Source organism: Octopus sinensis, linkage group LG4 (genome assembly GCF_006345805.1).
Source record: "Octopus sinensis linkage group LG4, ASM634580v1, whole genome shotgun sequence".
Lineage (NCBI taxonomy): Eukaryota > Metazoa > Mollusca > Cephalopoda > Octopoda > Octopodidae > Octopus > Octopus sinensis.
Genome location: NC_043000.1, coordinates 66,811,463 through 66,835,627, shown reverse-complemented (window position 1 = coordinate 66,835,627; position 24,165 = coordinate 66,811,463). Strand labels below are relative to the sequence as shown.

At 36.7% G+C, this 24,165-nt stretch overlaps 1 protein-coding gene across 2 annotated transcripts in view; it reads right to left on the bottom strand.

Moving 5' to 3' along the window:
- Window positions 1–779: 779 nt before the first annotated feature.
- The window catches only part of LOC115210706 (monocarboxylate transporter 12), a 103,413-nt gene continuing 80,027 nt past the window's right edge, over window positions 780–24,165 (bottom strand). For both annotated transcript variants that reach the window (XM_029779399.2, XM_036502094.1), the window contains 4 exons: window positions 18,592–18,735; window positions 15,708–16,646; window positions 6,968–7,093; window positions 780–1,033 (listed from right to left, as the gene is read on the bottom strand). In XM_029779399.2, coding sequence (XP_029635259.1) covers window positions 804–1,033; window positions 6,968–7,093; window positions 15,708–16,646; window positions 18,592–18,735 — 1,439 coding nt within the window. In that variant the 3' untranslated portion in view covers window positions 780–803. The remainder of the gene's footprint in view (window positions 1,034–6,967; window positions 7,094–15,707; window positions 16,647–18,591; window positions 18,736–24,165) is intronic.

The window sequence follows — 24,165 nt, the reverse complement described above, 5'->3', positions numbered from 1 at the left end:
TTTCAGAGCCTCCTAGACTGGTGGGAATGGGGAAGACCTCTTCAAATGAGAGACCTGACCTAAATGCTTGCAACAGAGTGGTGGACTCTGCTAAAGGCACACAAGGACCCAGTGGTGGTAGTGTTAAATCGGATGACATATTAATTGTACCATCTATGTAGGCCACGGCAAGATTTGAACTCAGAACTCAACAATTAAAAAAAAATACCACAATGTCTGATGATCTAATAGTTCTGATAATCCACAATCCTTGATTAGTTCTATAATTATTAACCCTGGAAGAATGAAAACTAAAGATGGTCTCAGCAAGGTGTCAACTCAGAATGTAAGGTGCTAGAATAAATACCATAAAGTATTTCATCCAATACCCTAACAACCCTGCCAATTCACCATCCCTACAGACATGTTTAAATGTTTTCACACTCATGTATATATTTATATAAGTATATACATGTGTGTGTATGTGTGTGTGTGTGTGGTGTGTGTGTGTGTGTGTGTATGTGCATGTATTTACACAAGATATTTGGCTTTGATAATACATATCTTACACATATGTTTATAAATATATATATAGAGTGGTATATGTATACATAAACATATGTAGAATCATATCATACAAGGGACTCTGAGCTAAATGAATAATGTATTGATAGCAAAATATGAGAAACTCCATGATTGAAATTAATGTTTGGTGAATATAAATTGATAAAGTTTTCTTGCATGACCTGAGAAATATTTCCTGCTTTAGTGGGACTAAGTGAATGAATGACGTAATTATAAAATTAGTCATATCTGTAAAATGATCACAATTCTTCGTGATTAGAATCAATATCTGTTAAGCTAACAACAATTTGTGGAGGTGTACTGTTCAGTGGCGGTGCATCTGACACTAGTTCAGTCATCACATGTTGCTTTTTCTTTTTGTATTGTTTTAAAAATGGTATAATATATAACAAAAGACCACCCCCAGCCAATGTAATTCCAGCTAGGTAAAAAGAGAAGTCATAGTTCTTTGTTTCATCGTACAGCCATCCTGAAATCAAAAAATAAAAAAAATCTTTTAAAACTGATTTGTTAAAAGAAAATTTTAAACATATACTTAAGTCCAGCAATTATTATATCATGTTTAATTATATTAGCTGCAAGTTGAATTTCATCTATAAATAAGATATGGAGCCAAAACGAAATTTTCTGTGGTTGTTTGACTTCCTATGTTTGCAGAAGGCCAAACAAGTGCATAGAGAGTATGCAAACATAACATGCAAACTTTCTTCAAAATATACTTTATTACATTAAGCACGGCTGTGTGGTAAAAAGCTTGCTTTCCAAACACGTTTCCAGGTTCAATCCCACTGTATGGTACCTTGATCAACCAAAGCCTTGTGAGTGGATTTGGTAGACAGAAACTGAAAGAATCCCATCGTATATGTGTGTGTGTGTGTGATGTGTTTGTGACTTTGTGTCAGTGTTTGTCCTCCATCATTGCATGACAACTAGTGTTAGTGTGTTTACATCCCGATAACTTAGTGGTCCTGCAAAAGAGACCAATAGAATAAAAAAATATCCTGGGGTTGATTCGTTTGGCTAAAACCCTTCAAAAACCCACCATGGCTGCAGTCAGATGACTGAAACAAGTAAAAGATAAAACATAAAAAGATATTAAAGAAAATGGAAGTTTAATGTAATCCATTCTCTGGGGCAAGGGAGAAAAAAAAACACCTAGGATGATTACTGCTGCATTGCCTTTGATCATATATCTGCTCACTTAGTTAGAACTTATCTGGGAGTTAAATAGCAATAACTTTCTATGTGAGATTGTTCTAAAATTAAGTTTAAAACCAAAATACATTATTTTGTCACAAACTGTGAAATAAACTTCTGAAATTTGAAATCTGTTTTTTGTTAATTTTTTTATTTATTTGAACTTTTCAATAACTATAAAAGTTCTCTCCTCCTCTTCTTTGTAAGACCTCTGCCAGTCATATACTGCATGTATATCTGCCTGCCTGGCCAAGGTTTTATGTAGAAGACTTGGTAATTGTTCATGCAAGAAAATCTGCCATCTTTACAGCCACCAGTACAATTTGGCACCAATGTCATCACAGGTATTGCTCCTCTTCAGAATAGAAAGGACCAAAAGACAGCTCATCTGATGCTCTGATAGTTTTGCCAATCTACCACTTTGGATTGGTACTGTTTCTTCATAATCCCCCCAAAATGAAAGGTAAAGTTGATGTTAGTGGGATTTGAACTTAGAATATTAGGACATATTCTAGAAGGCATTCTAGTACTCTAACAATTCAGTCTTCTATAAAGACTCAAAAAATTAACTAGCAGTTAGTTATGAATTCGAAAGTAGGGATGAATCTGAAATGAATATTCACTTTGAATATCTTTATAACAATTCATTATGTCATATATTCTATAAAAAATGTTAGATTTGACTTCAGAATTTTGGGAAAAGGATTGAGGTGCATGAAAGAATGCTGTGTTGTAAAAGTCTAGGGAATAAACAATAGAAACTTCCAGAGAGATAACAACCTTCAAAAATAAAAATTCTTCTCTTAGAAAATTGAATGGGTTGAGCAAAGTTTATTAAGATAGAATTTCTATGCCCAGATGCCCTTCTTATCACCAGCACTCATTTCCAAGCAAGGTAATATTTCTCCATCGTCAGACATGTTCTTGTGGAATATTGAAAACGAATGGCACTGCTAGTCTGTGAGTGACACTCGCTTTTACAACTATCACACAATGTCTCCAATGATGAATGAGTACTCTTCATTAATTTAAAATTTAAATAAAATTTTTCAAGCAAATAATTTTAAAATGGCAAAAAAATCTGCCATCTTCACAACCACCACTACAATTTGGCACCAGTGTCATTACAGATGTTTCTACTTAAAACAAATGCATATCCTACAATTTGTTTTGATTCATACCACTAGTGAATTTATAAAAAATTCACATTTATGTATATGAATCTCATCAGGGTAATATTTATTTAAAAAATATTACCCTGGTCTATTTTTTAGACAAATTGACGAAATTCATATACAAGACGAAATTCATATACAAGACGAAATTCATATACATAAATGTGAATTTTTTATAAATTCACTAGTGATATGAATTGAAACAAATTGTAGGATATATATTTGTTTTAATTATTTGTTATATCATATCATATATTATATCTTGTTATAGTATAATTATATTATACTAGCTGGACCCTTGAAAACTTCACAGAAAACATAAAAAATGTAAGCATCTGTAAATTGTGTGCTGGAGCCATGAGAAATGTTTCTATATTGTGACAGTTACAGAATATAGAAAGACGTGTAAAACCGATAACTATATAATCCAACCAAAATATCTCAGTCTATTTAGCCTTAAAATACATCATACATATTCAAAGAACCTTCTTGGTTTAGTGGTACGGAATGTTCTTCTGGTATTCTTTTATTCTTTTATTTGTTCCAGTTAATTGACAGTGGCCGTGCTGGAGCACTGTCCTTTAATCGAAGAAGTCAACCCCTGGACTTATTCCCTGTAAGCTTGGTGCTTATTCTATTAGTCTCTTCTGCCAAACAGCTGAGTTACGGAGGTGCAAGCATACCAACATCAGTTGTCAAGCAATGGTGGTGGTGGGGTCAAACACGAGGCTATAGTAGAAAAAACTCTAGAGTTGAATTTCGTGTAGCCACCTGTTGGCAACTTTTCTCTCCCACCCATTTTTTAGAGGGTATTACCCAATTTTCTGGGCTCTTTCACACCTGTACCCTGTTTGAAATTTGCATTAGCTTTTGTATGAAAAAAACAGAAGGGTAGTGGGGTTTTGTTTGTTGTTTGTAGAGAAAACGTTAAACGTGCCTGAAAAAAACAAGGTCTTTCCCCCCAACTAAAAAGCATGAAGAACTATGAAAGAAGGCGAATACATACCGGGGATAGGAGAAAGAAGAATGAACTAACACTCAAACATTCTAGAACTCCCAGAATAAAAATGTAAACACTTGAAAGACTTTCCCTCTATTCCTTACTAAATGTCTTTCCCACCTCTTCATTGTTAAAAGTAAAGAAGCTGGAAAAGATCGAACGTATTTCAGTCTAATTGTCATTGTAAATGACTGATGCTTTCCTTTTTCTGTCTCTATCGCTTCACTCCTTTTCTCTACGGTTAAGAGAGTGAAGGTGCTTGGCTCAGTGGTTTAAGAGACTGAAGGTGTTTGGCTCAGTGTGTTCTTAAGCAAAGTACTCTACATCACCTTGCTACAGTCTACTCAGCTGTCAAAAACGAGTTGTAGCTATAACTCAAAGGAGCCAGCCTTATCCCATTCTGTGTGAGGCTGAATCTCCCTGAGAACTACGTTATATCTGTGGAGTACTCAGCCACTTACGCATTAATTTTATGAGCAGACTGTTCCATTGATCAGATAGACAGGAACCTCATCATCGCAAGTGACAGAGTGCCATTTTTTAAAAAAGAGTGAAAGAAAAGGAAATATTCCATATCATAAGGCAAAAATGTCATGTTTAATATAAGCAGTGAAAGCTAAGATGAAATAATTGCTTTTCTGTCATGTATTCACCCTCGACTCACACTCAGTTTGACAACAACAGCCTGTGCATTGTTGTTTATCTAGGGGCTTGGCCTCCAGATCTGTGAGACCCACAAATGCCACTGTTAGGATCAGATTAACACCCATAGTAACCCTAATGATTAAAAATATTTTCCTGCCCCTATATAGGATCTTTTTTTTAATTTTCTTCCAACCACTTGAAGGTTTATCTTGCTCCTGTCCACTCAGCTGGCCAAAATGAGTTGTAGCTGTAACTGAAAGAGGTCAGCCTTGTCATATTCTGTGTGAGGCTGAATCTCTCTGAGAACTACATTAATGGTATGCATGTCTGTGGAGTACTCAGCCACTTGCAAGTTAATTTTATTCTTGTGTGGTAGTGAAAAGTGAAAGTGACATCCAATATTTCATCATCATCGTTTAACATCCGCTTTCCACACTAGCATGGGTTGGACGATTTTGACTGAGGGCTGGTGAACCAGATGGCTGCACCAGGCTCCAATCTTGATTTGGTAGAGTTTCTACAGCTGGATGCCCTTCCTAACGCCAACCACTTCGAGGGTGTAGTGAGTGCTTTTTACGTGCCACTGACATGGGAGCCAGTCAGACAGTACTGGCAATGACCTCGCTCAAATCTTTTTACACATGCCCCTAGCACAGGTGCCAGTAAGGCGACTTAACAATGTCTATGTATCAACTTTTCTTTTGATTTATGTATCTATTGTTTCTCTCACTTTCTCTTTTTCTCTCTCACAAGGTTTTGGTTGGCTTGAGGCTATAGTAGAAGTCACTTGCTCAAAGTGTCATGCAGTTGGACTGAACCCAGAACCATGTGATTGGGAAGCAAGCTTCTTACTACACCATATGCATACATATTATATATGTAATTATTAGATTATCTAAATTATATCAGATTATTATTTGCAATAAAAACTAAGTATGTATACATATTCGCAACTACATGCAAAGAAAGTTATCCAGCTGAATGGGGAAAATTCATTCACCAAAACACTAAAACCATGAACTCACAGAAGTACTGATTCTTTTCCGTCTTTGTTACTGTCACTATGATGGTTTCCACACCTCTAAACTTGTTGGCGGCATACCACTTTCACTTGAGTTCAGCCAGTACATAGACATTTCTTCCTTTCATCCCATCCTATTTCAACACACAGCTGATTGCTACACACTTCATCAATTCTCCTAACCCAAAATTACATGCTCCAAAAGAATATTTCCCTACCCATGTTTTCACTAAGGTCAGCATAACTTTATTGACCTCACCGATCTGAAGAGGCTTCCAAGCGGCACTAACAATTTGCCCCTACAACTAAATGATAAACTTAGAAAGATACATGTTGCATAAAATATAAACATACATGCATATGTATGAATATATATATATATATATATATATATATATATATATATATATGTATGTATATCATAAATTATATATTATATAGATACATACAAACACACACACACATATATATATATATATATATAATGGATATGGTATTGTTATGCAGATTACTGTTGAAGTATGAAACTATGCCAACATATGTCTTTCTACTTAACAGTTTTTAACTATTATTTGTTGTTGTTGCTGCTGCTGCTGCACTACTACTACTGCTGCTGCTACTACTGCTACTACTACTACTACTACTACTACTACTACAACTACTTGTTGTTGTTGATGATGATGATGATGATGATGATATTGTTGTACATGATGTAACATTGCTGGACTTTCAAACAACTGTAGGCCTAAACATGCAGTGTATTTGCAGTGTGAGCCTGGTTTTTAGTTTAATTTGATAAACTTAGATACATATGTTTCTATATAACAGTAGTTTTGCATTTTATGCTATTTTTGCAAAAGAAAAATATCTGGTCAGGTAATAATTTTCTCCATCACTTTGAAAACATATTGTTTTTTTACTTGTCTCAGTGTTTAGATTGCAGCCATACCGGGGCACCACCTTCAAGAATTTTAGTCAAATGAATCAACCCCAGTACTTCTTTTTATTTTTTTTTAAGCCTGGTACTTATTCTATTGGTCTCTTTTACCAAACTGCTAAGATACAGGGATGTAAACATACCAACACTGTTTATCAAGCAGTGGTGGGGAAAACACACACACACACATTTACAAGAGGCTCCTGTCAGTTTCCATCTACCAAATCCAGGCTTTTTGGGCCTGAGGTAATCGCAGAAGACACTTGTCTAAAGTGATACACAGTGGGATTGAACCCAGAACCATGTGGTTGGGAAGCTAGTATTTTATCACACAACTACTCCTGCACTTGGAAAAAAATTGGTGAAAAGTCTTTGAAAAAGGGAAGGAAAAATATGAAGAAATATTGAGAAGAAGAAAGTTAACTCACCTGCAAAGGGTGGTCCTATTAATGTAGCAATACCTTGAATCAAGAGAGTCAATCCAAAGGAATTTGTCAAGTTCTCCAGACCAAGTAAATCAACAAGAACAACAGATGTAATTGAAATAAATACACCTAAAAGAAGAAAATATAAAAAATATCAAGCACACAAAGAAAAACTGAAATCTAGGAAAGAATTTTAAATCCATTAAATGAAACAAAGTTGCTTCTAGTATAGTCAAAAGGTCTGGAATTTGGGGGATGGGGCTAGTCAGTGACATCAAACCCCCACTATTTCACTGGTACTTTATTTTATCAACCCTAGTAAAGATGACTCTGGTGGGATTTGAACTCAGAACATAACCAGATTAAATACCAGAAGGTATTTCATCTGACACCCTAACATACAAACTAATTCTGATATTTTGAGTTGTAACAGTTAATCCTTTTACCACGGAAATCAGATATATTCTCTCAAAATTTCATTGCCCTTAACTGCAGAAAGCAGTTTTACATACCAGTCTGTCTTTTGCTGAGGAATGTAATGTTTGAAACTATTTTTTATTGAGAATATCAAGTTTATAGCAGTAATGTGATTTGTAGAAAATACCAATTTTATTTTGGGGTAGATATTTAACATCATTACTGGAATAACTATGAAATTTAATTTTGTTATTGTAAGATTAAACTCTTGATTGGGAAGCAAAATAAGAGTTGTTACTTCAATTTTCAGTTTTCTTGAATTATTTATTATAATATCTATTTATAGATATAACCTATACAATTTAAATCATAGTTTTTCCTTTAGAATTTCAAATTTTATGATTCAGAATCAAAACAGAATTCTTTTATTCTATTAAATGGCAATTTTTATGCATTATTAGATCTTGGATGTATTATTAGAACATCTTATACTGCAGTATTCACCTTGAGAGATTTCTTCATATAGACATACAATATTAAGAGCACAGACTATATCACTGTAGATGAGATTCGTCAGACATGAGTGCCAAAACTGTCAGATCATGGGATTTCAGCATACATGCACTTCATCAGTAGCATTTTAATAACATATCCATGATATAAAGATTATTTTCAGTTAAATGTTTTTGTTAATTACATAGACCCAAGGAATTTGTGGTTCTTATTTTAAGAATCTTGTCAGAAATGAATGGCAAATCAACATTGACAGATAGCAAAGTGACACAGATGGACCTAAAGATTGCAAAGCATTTTTGTTTAACATACTAATTTGTTCACAGTACACAGACACAGACACAGACACACACACACACACACACACACACACACACACACACACACACACACACGCACACACACTCACATGGATGCATGCAAATACATAGACACACACACACATAAAACAAAACAAAACTTGACAGCTTCTCTGTAAGATATTTAGTTACACCATTTCATTAACATAAGGTGATTATTAGTTACATAATGTAAATTATATAATCATGCCTTCATGTCAAATCAGCAGACACACGTAACTTTTGTACTGTTTTGCAATTTGACTACCTATTTGCCTAGAGTTATTACGATAAAAATGGAAAGATATAAGAAATTTATGTTTACTGGTTATCATGGACTTGTGTCTCCAGTTGAGTTATTTTTTTGATTTGCTGGAAGCATTTTAAAACTTTTTCTTGTACAAGACCTACAATCATTTTTTATTTCTTGTGTACACGGAAAGCTGTGCCCCTCATAATAATCAAAGGGGGTTGCAGTCTGGGGAGTTAGGTGTGAATTACTTTCACACCTGATGTGTGGTACACTGTGCACCAGTTCAAGTAACATTGATTTGATGGTGAGAGTTGGTTAATGCACAGCATATACGTTTGATCACTGTAAACAAATCATTTGTGCAAGTTGTTTACCATAAGCTGAATACTCATTCATCATCTTTGCAGGACAGTCCATCATATATAGATAGACAGATAGATATAGATTTATACACACACACACACATATATATACACACACATACATACATGCTCTTAACACCCTACTAGTACGGGGCTCAAGTGCCAGTAAGGCGACGCTGGTAATGATCACACTCAAATGGTGCCTTTTGTGTGCCACTAGCACGGAAGCTGGTTAGCTGCTCTGTCAACAATCACACTCATATGGTGTTCTTTACACCCTGCTAGCACGGATGCCAGTCATTGAATTTGATTTTTATTTCAATTTCACTTGCTTCAACAGGTCTTCGCAAGCAGAGTTTTAGTGCCCAAAGGCCATTAGATTATGGTCTCATTTGGCTTGTGGGTCTTCTCATGCACAGCATATTTTCAAAAGTCTCGGTCACTAGTCATTTCCTTGGTGAGGCCTAATGTTCGAAGGTCGTGCTTCACCACGTCATCCCAGGTTTTCCTGGGTCTACCTCTTCCATGGCTAGTGGACTATAAATTATGATGATGATATATATATATATATATATATATATACACACACACACATACATATATAATATATATAAACACATACACAAGTATGCATACATATATACATGCATACATGCACATACATATATATATATATATATATATATATATATATAGGGGAAGAGTTCACGAAAAAAACAAAAGACGAAGACAGGTGGTGTAGAAAACAAACAGATGTATTAGTATAACGCTCAGGAATTGAAAAAGTCTTTTGTTTCGAGCCTACGCTCTTCTACAGAAAGGGACTCAGAAAAAAACAAGGAGAGAAAAAAGATGTGTGTAGTGGCTACCAATCTATCATGGCGACTGACGGACAGAAGGGTCACATAGGAGAGCGAAGTAGGGGAGATAACAAAGTAAAGATGACCCCCACAATGAAGGTGCCTGCGTGTATAAGAGAGTACGTGTGTGCATGTGAAAGAGGGCTGGTGGTCCTGATGTATGCGTGTGTGTATGTGTAGGTGTGAAAATGTGGGGATGGGAATTGGTCAGTGCTGGTGTGTGGGTGGTGTGTTGTGATATGATGTGTAGTGTGGTGTGGTGTGATATGATGTGTAGTGTGGTGTGGTGTGATGTTGTTGGGAGGTGGGAGAGGCGAGAGTAGGGAAAGCACAGGTGGGGTGTGGGTTAGGCTGAGGGTTGGGGTGGAGTTGGAGTATGTGAGTAGGCAGAGGGTGGGGGTAGAGGTGTGGGTTGTGGGTATGTAGAGGGTGGGGGTAGAGGTGGGTATGTGGGATAGGGTGTAAGGGATGGGATGGGATGGGGTGGGATGGGAAGGATAGGGAAGGTGGAGTAGGAATGTGTAGGGGTGGGGTGGGCTTATGGGGGAGGGTTGACGATGAAGGGGGAAGGGGAAGATGGGTATGTAGAAAGAGAGAAAGAGAGTAAGAGAGAAAGAGAGAGTGGGAGAGTAAGAGAGAAGAGAGATAGAGAGAGAGAGAGAAGAGAGAAAGAGAGGGAGAGTAGGAGAGAGTAAGAGAGAAGAAAGAGAGTAGGGGAGAAGAGAAGTAGGAGTCGGAGTAAGAGAGGGGAGGTGGGTGGGAGGAAGTAGGAGGGAGGGGGAGAGAGGCAAAGGGAGGAGGTTAGATGAAGAGGGGAGGGGAGTTGAGCCCAAAGGCAAAGAGAGAAGATTAATCCCTGTTCAGGGCGCAAACGGGAGTCAGGATGGCCTCTGTGCAAGGACAATCCAAACACGGACAGGTGTTGCAAAGAGTGACCGGTAGAGCGGAAATGGCATGAGACCGAGGTGTCATTGCCAAGGCGGATGTCTCAGAGGTGTTCTGCGAACCAGTCAGCCAAGCGGCGTCCCGTTTGTCCAATGTACAGAGAATGGCAGAGACAGCAGGAGATGCAATAGATGATATTGGTAGAGGTGCAGGTGAAGGAGTCGGTGATATGATAGGGTCGATGATGGGTGCCGGTGAGGAGGGTGGTGTTGTAGAGGTAAGGGCAGCGTGGGCGGGAGCAGGGGAATGAGCCAGGTTGGGAGGTAGGGTTGGGGAAGAAGCTGTGGACCAAGAGGTCTCATAGGTTGTGGGCTCGTTTGAAGGAGGGTAGGGGTTGGTTAGGGAAGACGTGTGAAGTGACGGGTTGGACTGGAGATGCCAGAAAGCTCGGAGAATGGTGCGTTGGAGAGGTAGGGTGGTGGGGTGGTAGGTGAGGGGAAAGGGAGGTGGGAGACTGCAGGGCGAGTTTGGGGAAGAGAGCAGATGCACAGTCCATGGAACGTGCTCTGGCAAGGGCGCTGTGAATAGTGGTGAGGGAATATCCTATATATGCATACATACATACATCATACCTACATACAAACATACATACATACATACATCATCATCGTCGTCATCATTTAACATCTGCTTTCCATGCTGGCATGGGTTGGACGGTTTGAAGGCTGACAAGCCAGAAGGCTGCACTAGGCTGATCTGGCAAAGTTTCTACACCTGGATGCCCTTCCTAATACCAACGACTCTGAGAGTTCGGTGGGTGCTTTTTACGTGCCACCAGCATGAGGGCCAGTTGGGAAGCACTGTCATCGACCACACTCAAATGGTGCATTTTATGTGCCACCAGCATGGGAGCCAGTCAGCTGGAATTGGCAACGATCATACATGAATGGTGCTTTTCACATGCCACCGGCACAGGACCAGTCAGGAGGCACTGGCATTGACCACACTCGAATGGTGCTTTTTATGTGCCACATAACTGGGTACCAATCAGGTGGTACTATAATCGACCACAACAATGACTTCACTTGACTCAACAGGTCTTTGCAAGTGCAGTTTATTGCCCAATGATTGAATGGTACTCTGAAATGGGCCAGTTATGCTGCGCTAGCATAGGCCACAGTTATGATCTCATTTGGCTTGCCAGGTCTTCTCAAGCACAGCACATCTCCAAAGGTCTTGGTCAATTGTCATCGCCTCCATGAGGCCTAATGTTTGAAAGTTGTGGCCCATGTTTCACAGCAGTCATGGCCCATGTTTCACTGCCATGTAACATAGCTGTTCACACACATGCATCATACAGTCTACCTTTTATTCTTGAGTGAGAGGCCCTTTGCCACCAAAAGAAGTAGGTGCTACTGAACTTTGCTCAGGCTATTCTTATTCTAGCAGCTACACTCTCAGAGCACCCCCCCCCCTACTACAGAGTTGGTTGCCTAAGTAACGGAAGCTATCAACTACTTCTAGTTTTTCCTCCTAGCATGTCAAGGAAGCTGTTTTCTACACATTTTCAGTGTTTATTGCCCCTGAGCATTTGCTCTGTCAAAGGCTTTCTCCGTGTCAACGAAAACCAGGTATAGAGGTTTATCTTTGGTTAGGTATTTCTCCTGCAGCTGTCTTACCAGAAGTATAGCATCAGTGGTGCTTTTCTCTGGCACAAACCCAAACTGCATCTCATCCAAACTGACTCTTTCTCTAATTAGTTTGGCTATGACCCTCCCTGTGACTTTCATTACCTGATCCAACAATTTGATACCTCTGTAATTATTCGTATCAAATGCATCACCTTTACCTTTGTAGCAGTTGACTATGGTACTGCTACACCAGTCATTGGTATGACTCCTTCATGTATCACCTGATTGACTATACAGGTGACTAGACTATAGCTGACACCACCAGATATTTTAAACATCTTTGCAGTGATTCCTGATGGTATCTTAGTAGATAAAGGAATTAAGGGGGCTAAACATAGAGGGGACAAACACTGACAGACAAAGGGATTAAGTCAATTACATCGATCACCTGATTGACTATACAGGTGACTAGACTATAGCTGACACCACCAGATATTTTAAACATCTTTGCAGTGATTCCTGATGGTATCTTAGTAGATAAAGGAATTAAGGGGGCTAAACATAGAGGGGACAAACACTGACAGACAAAGGGATTAAGTCAATTACATCGACCCTGAAAAGATGAAAGGCAAAGTTGACCTCGGCGGAATTTGAACTCAGAACGTAATGGCAGACAAAATACCGCAAAGCATTTCGCCTGGTGTGCTAACGATTCTACCAGCTCGCCGCCCTATAAGAAATATAGAGAAACTAATGGGTACAATAGATGTGTACAATTAATGCCAAGACCACCGGCTGGTTAATCCTATGAGAAAAGTAACCTTAAGATAAACATTTAACTAAGTGAGCGAAAAAGCAAAAATAAAAATATATATAAAAATAAAATGCCCAAAGGTAAGATAGAAAAATACTAATTAAATCTAATCAGTAAAGTAATAAACGAAAAAGCAATAATTCGTAGCGGGTGTAAGGAATATTAGTGGGTATAGTGTGCAATAGAGTAAAGGAAAGACTATGAAATAAATAATAAAATAGAATGAAATGAGAAGGAAGAAGGAGTCAAGCATGATGGGTGGGTTATAGTAATACAAATATAAGTAGGGCTAATAATGTGGTAGAAAGCCAGAGATCATTAGTGTTCTCATATCACCAATAATAGAAATAAAAGGCAAAATACAAAATACAAAGTGGGGATTCTTGGTATTAATTTCCTGTGAGTAAATTTTTTATTTAGTAAACTAAGTTAATTTTTAAATTTTACTTAAGTTTACTCCATTTAACATAGGTTTCACTTTCAGAATTATATTAGTATCTTATTTACACAGAGCTTCTGGATAACTTCTTCCTTTAACACCCTGACTCGCCCCTCCTAACTGCACCCTCCCGTATTCCCTAATCCTTTAATAGCTCATTCTCTCATCTATGTTCTTTGAGTTTGGATGGTAATTAATTATGTGCACTTAACATATTGGGCCTTTAGACTATTTGTCTAAACCATGTTTTCTTACCTATTCCTTCTCCATTTTGTTTATATTGTATGCTTTGTTTTTCACTCTGATGAAGATTGGTTGCCTTAATTCGAGTGCCCTATGAAAATGCAGAATTTTATTCTCACATTTATGTATAGACTGCATTCTGGGAATTTGATCAGAAACAGCTGTTAGCTTTGTTATGTCTTGCTTTGTATCAATAAACAAGCTTTAAATGTGGTTCTATTGATGTACTGTTTAATCTATATTTTTCTCCCTTTTCTAATTATTCGCTTTATATATATGTCATCATCATCATCATTTAATGCTTGTTATCCATGCTGCATGTTTTGGATAGTTTGACCAGAGCTTGCAAGCTGGAGAGCTGTACCAAGCTCCAATCTGACTGGGCATAGTTTCTATTGCTGGATGCCCTTCCTAATGCAGACCACTTTACAGAGTGTGCTGGGTGTTTTTACATGGCACCGCATGAGTGTTTTTTTATGCGGCACTAGTACATGACTCTTGCAAGCCAATCATCTTCACCAGGAGGAGCAGCCTTATTGCTTCTGCTGTGGGATACAGGTGTTTTTGAGTACAGTAAGGCTCTAGGCATCTCAGTCTTTTGTCATCTCATTTGAAAGGTTCAGTGTCCTGTGGTCATTCTTCAGTACTTCACCTCATGTCTTCCATGAGTTCCATCCACTTTGGGCAAATGGCATTTCTTTATGGAGCTGTCAGCATCCGTCCTCATCACATGCCCAAACCAGTCTTCTCTCTTACACACTGCATCTAATTCCACTTATGCCTAACTTCTTTCTCAATACACTAGCACTCTGTTGTACATGTACACTGACATTACCCATCCAGTGGAGCATATTAGCCTCATTCCTCTCTAATGTTCCCATGTCTTCTGCATTCAAGACCCATGTCTCACTATCATGTCAAATTGCTGTCCATATACTTGCATCAGACAATCTGCCTTTCAGATGGAGGGAGAAATGTTTCATAGCCAAGAATTTCCTCCATCCTGATTGTATTGTAGCTATCAAATTCTCTGTGCATCCTCTCCCACAACTAATTTGGGTCCCCTAGGTAGCAGAAATTATCTACTACCTCTAATGAACCATTAGAACATTTGAGAAAATCACTATGTAAACATGCACACACAAGCAAATATATATACCTCTGTGGAAGAGGTAGATCCAGGAAGACATGGGATGAGGTGGTGAAGCATGATCTTTGAACTTTGGGCCTCACAGTGGCACTGACAAGATATCAAGACCTTTGGAGATATGCTGTGCTTGAGAAGACTCAGCTAGCCAAGTGAGATTATAGTCATAACCAATGCCAGTATTACATAACTGGTCTGTTTAAAAGCACCCTTCAATCGTTGGGTGATATGGCATGCTCATGAAGACCTGTTGAACCAAGTGAAATCATAGTTATGGATGATGCCAGTGCCACCTGACTGGCACCCATGCATAAAAAGCACCATTCGAGCATGGCTGATGCCAGAGCTGCCTGAATGGCACATAAAAAGTACAATTCAAGCCTGGCCAATGTCAGTGCCACCTGACTAGCTCTTGTGCCAGTGACAAGTAAAAAGCACCCACTACACTCTTGGAGGGGTTGACATTACGAAGGGAATCAAGCTGTAGAAACCTTGCCAAATCAGATTGGAGCCTAGTGCAGCCTCCCGACTTGCCAGTTCTCAGTGAAACCATCTTAACCAGGGCAGCATGGAAAGTGGACATTAAATGATGACGACAATGATGATGGTATAATAAAATTGTTAAAATATTTTGTATGTTGTAGATGTATAACTAGTTTATTGCACATAAATTTTAGCAACAAAATCTTATGTGGACCCCCAAAGGTTATATGAGACCCCAGTTGAGAACCACTGATCTATGCTTAATTATGAAATGCTGATCCTTAATTTAACTATAAAACTCATGAAGTAGTTATGCTGAAAACGATATAACAAAGAATAAAAATTGATGGCTCCTTACCTGTAAATATTCCAAATATCACAGAATAAAAGATTTGTAAAGGATAAATTTCAAGGAATGGGAACACTAAGGTACCAATTCCACAAATCACTAAGGAGGTTGCATATAATATAATCCGGTTAATTCGTGGGTTATCAGAGAGATAGCCAAATACAACTCGACCAAATGTATTTGATACACCTATTACTGATACAAGCATGGCAGCTTTGTTAGGGTGTAAATTTTTTTCTAATGCATAGTCTGGTATATAAATGTAAGGCACTATATATCCAACAGAAATGAAGAAATTTGAGATAAGGAAGATAACAAAGATTGGGTCTGTCAATAATGCAGGGTTCAATGTCTGCTGAAATATAGTCTTTGTTTCTTTCCAGCATCCTCCACTTGCCTGACCTTGTTCATGGAGTGAGAGGACACTCATTGAGATCACTGAAGCATGGCTTTGGAAAACTGAAACATTTAATAAACCACTGCCACTAAAGGAACGTCTGGATATGCGAGACCTGGTTCCCCCAACAGAATATTGGGAATGACGAGAATCTATACTCAGCTTTCTTGTAGCCAAATTATTTTCACTTTTTGTTAAATTTACTATTTCATCTGGAGTAACAGAAAGTTCTTTTCTTTTCTTTATATTTATATTTCCATTTTGGAATGTTTTTTCAGAAACAGGTGATATAGATTCTTTTGGTATTTTGGTTTTAGGCAGAGGCTTGAATAAAGCTCCACACAAAATGCAGTTCAAAATAAGACCTGCACTTATCAGAACAGCACCTTTCCAACCATAAAAGTTCAACAGAAATTGAGACAATGGAGCAAATATGAATGTTCCAATACCAGCTCCACAAACAGCTAATCCAGTTGCAAAAGACCTTCTTTTTTCAAAATAGAACCCAACACACACAATGGCAGGGAGATAAATAAGTCCCATACCAATACCTGCAAATAAAATAATGAAAATATAAAATAGTTAGGTCTGGTAACAACATTACTACTAAAAAAAAATAAACTTATGAGAAGACGATTCTGTTTGTCTATCAGTTTGTCTATTGCTCTCAGTAAATGCAATGATACAAAACTCTAGACATCAGAGTTGCTTTTTCTTCAACTAATAAAAATATCAATATTTTGCTTTATGAATTAACTTTCACATTTGTTTGTGAATCTAAACCTGTCTGTCTGTTTGTCTGTCTATCAAGCTGTCTGTATATTAGAATATTATAAACTTTTTTAATATTTTCACATCTTGAAAGATATAAACTTTGATTCTCATTGAAGATATTTGCATTTTTCATCAAACTCTGTTTGTTCTTAAGAATTGCATATGCTAGTGAATGTCTGCTTGTATGTGTGTGTGTGTGTGTGAGGTTGATTGTCATTTTCTTTTCAAACAAAGTATTTTTGTTGAAGGAAATATATTTGAATAGATGCAGCATTATTGAGAACTGTTTAGAAGAATTCCTAAAGAAGTTTTAATATATTTACATTTATTACTTATTTATATACAAAATAATTGAATATAAATTAATATATTACAGCTCACATAAACAAAAAATATATTACATACAATATATTACAAATAACAAACTTATGTCTGCTTTAAACTTATATACAGAATAACTGTAAAACAATCATAACAGTATTTGTGGTTTGATGAAAATGAGTTTGTCAAATGATAGAAACATTAAATTTCCCAAGGTTGGTCAGCATCAGAAATTAACATTACAATCATTTTATTTTTGGTGTCTGTTACACATCAAAAACAGACAATTGTTGATAAAAGGCTGAGTATTTCTGGTGACTCCAGTGACTCTGGTGATATTTAGATACAACCAGTTGTTTCATAAATGTCTGAACATTACTTTCAGAATTGTAACCAAACTGCTATGTTGCCCGAAACATGTTACGTTAGGAAAATACAAATTGTGAAGGGACGAAAAGTAGATTGTAGAAAGGATTGACAAGATCAGATCAGTCATTAGTCAATCTTTGCTGCAAAATGCATGTTTTATCTGCTGGAGGTTAGTTCACCAACACCACCACCACAACCACCGCTACCACCGCCACTGCTGTTGCCGCCACCACCATCACCACCATCGCCATAACTGCCCCCCCCCCCAACTACTACTGATACTGATGCTGATGCTGCTAAGGTACTGCTGTTATCTAGCACAGTGGTAGGTATTAAGTGCCCTGCTAAAGACTAACTTATGTTACAAATGAGAAGTTAAGTGAAACAAAGATAACCTGGTCATTTTTTTTTTTTAAACTTCCATAAAACTGATACATTGTATTTCATTTCTAACTTATCAAAATAAAATTTGTGTTGAACCCTCCAAAATAAATATTATTTGTTTAAAATACAGTTGAAGTCAAATATTATTTGTTTAAAATACAGTTGAACTTTAAACATAAGCAAACATTTAGATCAGTTGAAATAAGCTTGGGAAATATTTTATCTGTGCAAAGGGCATATTCACTGCTAATTTGCTGTGGGGAACCTTTCTCGCTATAGGTATTGAAAATCCCAACAACCATTTCAAGGTACACTCTTTCAGCAGAACAATGAATGCATTTCTAGATTCCTGGCTATCACTAGCACCATGGATAGAAAGAAGGCATCTTGAAATGACTGTTGGTGTTTTTCAACACTAATTACCTCAAGTAAGAAAGGTTTTCCAAAGAAAATTAACAGTAAATATGGCCTTTTTACAGGCCAAAAATGTCCCAAACATATTTGAAATAATCTAAATGTTTATATGCAATACTGCTTTCATGGGCCCACTACAATATTGAACATAATGTTTTTTCTTCAGAATATTAGAATAGCAAAAAATATTCTCTATAATGCACAGAATTCAAGATAATTAAAGTGTTTACATACCTCCTAGAATACCAAAGGAGAAATAAAGAAAGTATACATTATTGACAAATATGCTAATGACAAAACCAAATGTGGTGAGTAAGCTTCCAACAACAGCCACTTTGCGACATCCATACACATTAGTCAGAGCTCCGGCAACGGGACCTGCAAATATTTAACAACACATTTACATTTTCATTTTAAAATATATAACAGAATAAGAAATAAGGTATAAAAAATTTCCTAAGTAACTTTTAGAGTTTATCTTATAAATTTGAATTAGTTTACTAATCCACATGAGATTGCCTTTGGTTCTGTAATACAAACTCCCTGCTTTAAAATTATCTAAATTAAATCCTTCCATGAAAATTACATGTTAATTTTTGTTCCAAACACCAACTTAATAGTGACAAAATTATTTGACAAAATTTTTCATTGTTCTCAAAATTCATTGGAACAAAGGCAATTTCTTTCAAAAGAAATAGGGGAAAAAATGGGTTCAAATTTAGCTGCTTTCATTAAATTCTCATTAAATGTTATTTTAATATCTGAATTATTATAATGAGAATAATTTAAATGAAGAATTCCAATTTTCTCAGCTCTGAATGCATATCTTGTCATTGGCACTGAGCATTCCCTCTGGTATTGTGTAATATAAAATGAGCAAGAATTGAGACTATGGCTCTGTGATATAGCAATAAATCAACCAGGAATTGATATGTAGTTCAGATAGTGCCAACACATTCTATACATGGAGCATTAAAAAGTAAAGAAAAATATATCAGTCAATGAATAATACTATCTTAATTGTTTGACAAGCATGGGAGACAATTCTTGAGATGTTTTAGTCCTATTATGATTCCTTCAGTGAAACACAAACTTTACTGTACTTGCCAAAGTAGAGATGAAAGAATCACTAAGAAGTTGTACAACATTGTATATTGGTTAGCATAAGAACATAGGATTATTTTGAGAATAAGAAACTTAGAGACACCATCTGCTTGAAAAACATCAGTTAAGTTGATGTTAATATATCTAACACAAAGAGCATTAAGATATCAATCTGAAGCAATTATTTAACAAAAAAAATAATACAATAATAATCAATTCATAGTTGATATTGTTTCAATAGGCCTGATTGCTGATTGGTAGCAACACGATCAAATTATATGCTGTAAAAAAAAAGAAAGAATGAAGGCTAAAATAGATGATCAGTCTAATGTATAATTTAAATTATCAAATTCTTTTGTTTGTTAGTTTGAGCTTACATGTGCGCGCGTGCGTGCGTGCGTGCGTGCGTGCATGCGTGCGTGCATGCGTGCGTGCGTGCGTGCGTGCATGCGTGCGTGCGTGCATGCGTGCGTGCGTGCGTGCGTGTGTGTGTTGATCTTCCAGTAAAATATTTGGATGAAATAAAGATGGTAGCAGTACTCCATCATTATCAGAACCACAAGCATTTAAATCAACATAAGAACTAACTATTACCAATTGGATGGTAGAGCATCATTATGTGAAATTACACTTCATAAGTGCACTTCTTCTTGGCTGATCAAATAGTATTAAAATTGATTATTTCTGAAACAATTTAATATCTGTATTCTAGCACCTGTTGGTATAATACAGAAAATTAATTTCAGTTCATATATAAATTGTTTAATGTGAGATACAAAAAGTACTTGCAAATTAATATGATGTTACAATAGTTATTCTAGGTGTAGCACAGGTGTGGCTGTGTGGTAAGAAGTTTTCTTCTCATCCACATAGTTCCAGGATCAGTCTCACAGCATGGCACCTCAGGCAAGTAACTACTATGATAGCTCCAGACCAATGAAAGCCTGGTAAGTAGATCTGGTCAATGGAAAGTGAAAGGAGCTCATCATATACATACATGCGTATGTATGTATGTATGTCACTTCTATTTTTTAGTTATAAGAAATCTTCTATGGAGGAGGGAGCCAGTTTCCAACAAAGATACAAGACTCCATCATTGGGATGTAGTTAACACTGACAAATTCACATTTGGAACTTAAGAAAAGTTGCATATTTTTACTATTCCACTTACAGATTGCACTTGTAATGTATGAATTAGCCGGTCAGTTCCTCTTTCTGAAAATTCCAGTTTATCCAGATTCTCCTTTAAGCATTTACTAACAAAACCTAGTGCTCTAATTATTATTTGTATGAATATGAATTCATAGTCTGGATATAGAAGCTGGAGGTTTCGAAGCAGTTGTCCATAGATATCCTCTTTTTCTTTGATTTTCAAAGAGATATTTATATCTGCAGGGCAGCTGGCCTCTATGATGGCACATACCTTTGCCTCTCTGTCCAAAACAACAATATCTGGCCTGTTACATTTACATTTGACAGGAGTTTTGATGGGAACATTCCACCAGTATTCCTTGAGTTGGTGCTTATGAATGTATTCCATAACAGAGGGATTTTCTAAGTTTATTTCAGGACAGTCTTTTTTGTGGATAACATTGTAAATTGTTTTATCAACAACATCGTGTCACATAGGGAGGTAATACCATGATGACATTTTAGGACAGCTTCTAATCACATGTATGATGTCTTCCACAGAAACATAACATAGCCTACACATGCAGTTGCACCTTGGGATTACGAGAGCATCACTGTCTCTCTTGTTCACCAGGTAATTTGTGGCAATCTCTTGTTCCTGGATTGCATGTTTGTATGTATGTATATATGTTTGTATGTATGTACATATGTATGTGTGTATATATGTACACATGTATGTGTGAATGTATGAATGAATGTATGTATCTATGTGCGTATGTTTGTGTTTGCCCCCCCCCCCCACTGCTTGACAACTAGTGTTGGTTTGTTTACATCCCTGTAAATTAGTGGTTTAGAATAAGAGAGCAATAGAATAAGTACCAAGCTTAAAAGAAAATAACTACTGGAGTTGAGTTTTTTGACTAAAACCCTTCAAGGCAGTGCCCCAGCAAGGCTACTGTCCAATGGTTGAAACCCCGATAACCATATGTTAGACAATCTTTATTGGTTGTTATAAGAATTGTTGTAGTTATTAGTTACTCTCAACATTATCATTTTCATCTACACCAACCTCATCATAAAGTTCCTGTCTATGGAATGGTTATCATGAGATTTATGGCAGGAGGTCTAACTTAATCCCAAGGAATTTGCAAAAGATTTTTGCAGGAAGAGATGATAAAAAATTTCTTAATCTCAGCTATCTGAGTCTCAATTCCATTTCCAATGAATTATTCAAACCTACAATCTTAAATAGTCTACTCTCTCTCTCTCTCTCTCTCTCTCTCTCTCCTCTCTCTCTCTCTCTCTCTCTCTCCCCCCCCTCTCTCTCTCTCTCTCTCTCTCTCTCTCTCTCTCTGCTTCTTCATTTAGTCTCTATACTTTTAGAATATGGATAGTTTAACTGAGATATTCTACAGGATTTTTCAAGAGTCTTTTTAAAAGTAGTTTCTGAATGATGATGATGATGATGATTCTATTTCTTAATTATTTTCTGCCAATATATACTTACTATTAGTAGAGTGTGGGACTTAATACTTTCAAATATTTAGTTACGTCCATTTACATTCTAGCCAACTTAGTCCTTCATGGTTGATAGAATAAGTACATATTATCTATTAGATCCCTTTGCCAAAATGTGGGTCTTTGTGTCTGTGTTAGAAATCATCATCATTATCATCACTTTCATTATTATTATTATTATTATTATTATTATTATTATTATTATCATTATCATTATCATTATCATTATCATTATTGTTATTATTATTTTTTTTTCTTCTTTCAAATTTGCTTCCATTTCTTGCCGAGTGTCTTCCCGACTCCTAGGGCAAAGAAACTCATAGGTAGGCCATTAAACTAAACTCAATAGTTTGTTCATTTTTTTTTTTTAAGTTAAATTAAAATACATGGGTAGTAATAGTTCTCACATCGACAATGCTCTTCTCAATACGTGTGATGTACTAGTTAAGACAATCTTTTGCACTTCTTGCAGGGATGGTAAGCCAGGGATCATTCTCATATAATTTTCAGTTCCCTTCTTGATCATTCCTAGTGCTCCTATGATCACTGGTATTGTAACCGCCTTGAGATGCCACATTTTCTCAATTTCAATGAGCAGGTCTTTATATTTTCTGAGCTTGTCAAACTCTTTCGCCGAGATATTATGATCACAGGGGATGCTCATGTCAATCAATAAGCAAACTTTATTGTTTTGGTCTTTCACAACAATATCTGGTTTATTGGCTTTGATGGTTCGGTCTGTATGTACTGGAAAGTCCCACAGAATTGTTACATTTTCTCCTTCAGTTACAGCTTCAGGGTGGTGATTATACCACTTGTCGGCAGTTTTGATATTGTAATGCCGACTTATTAGCCAGTGTAGATATTGGCCAACTCTGTCATGTCTTAATTTATACTCCACTGGTGCTAAGACTTTACATCCAGAGATTAGGTGGTCCACTGTTTCAATCATGTTGTTGCAGAATCGGCATTTTGGGTCTGCTCCATTTTTCATCACATTGGCCTGGTAGTTCCGGGTTAATAGGCTTTGATCTTGAGCAGCCAGGATGAAACCTTCGCTCTCTGCTTTTAGCCCTGAGCTCCGTAGCCACTGATGGGTTTACTTCTTCTTCTTCGTCTTCTTCTTTTTATTATTATTATCATGTCTCTCGCTATGTCCTGAGTTCAAATTCTGCCACGGTTGACTTCGCCTTTCATCTTTTCAGAGTTGATAAAGTAAGTACCAGCTGAGTACTGGTTTGATGTAATTGACTATCCAGCTCCTGCAAATTTCGGGCCTTGTGCCTATAGTAGAAAGGATTATTATTATTATTATTATTATGTTTTCCTTCTTTCTTCAAATTTTCTTCCGTTTCTCGCCAAGTGTTATCCGTACACCTAGGGCAAAGACGCTCATTGTATGAATTCCCAGATTACATATGCAAATTCACAGGTAAAATATGTATTTAAAAAATTAATAAATAAATAAATTCATGAATGGATGTTGTTTTCACAGCGATAATGCTCTTCTCAGTACATGAGCCATTCCAGTTAACACGATTTTTTGTACTTCCTGTAGGGATAGTAAGCCTGGTATCATTTTCAAATAGGTTTCAGTACCTTTTTTATCATTCCTAGAGCTCCTACAATCACTGGTACTGTAGTCGCCTTGAGATGCCACATTTTTTCAATTTCTATTAGCAAGTCTTTATATTTACTGATCTTTTATTATTGTTATTATTATTATTGTTATTATCATTATTATTATTATTATTATTATTATTATTATTATTATTATTATACTCTTTTACTCTCTCTTTTACTTGTTTCAGTCATTTGACTGCGGCCATGCTGGAGCACCGCCTTTAGTCGAGCAAATCGACCCCGGGACTTATTCTTTGTAAGCCCAGTACTTATTCTATCGGTCTCTTTTGCCGAACCGCTAAGTGACGGGGACGTAAACACACCAGCATCGGTTGTCAAGCAATGCTAGGGGGGACAAACACAAACACACACACACATATATATATACATATATACAACGGGCTTCTTTCAGTTTCCGTCTACCAAATCCAC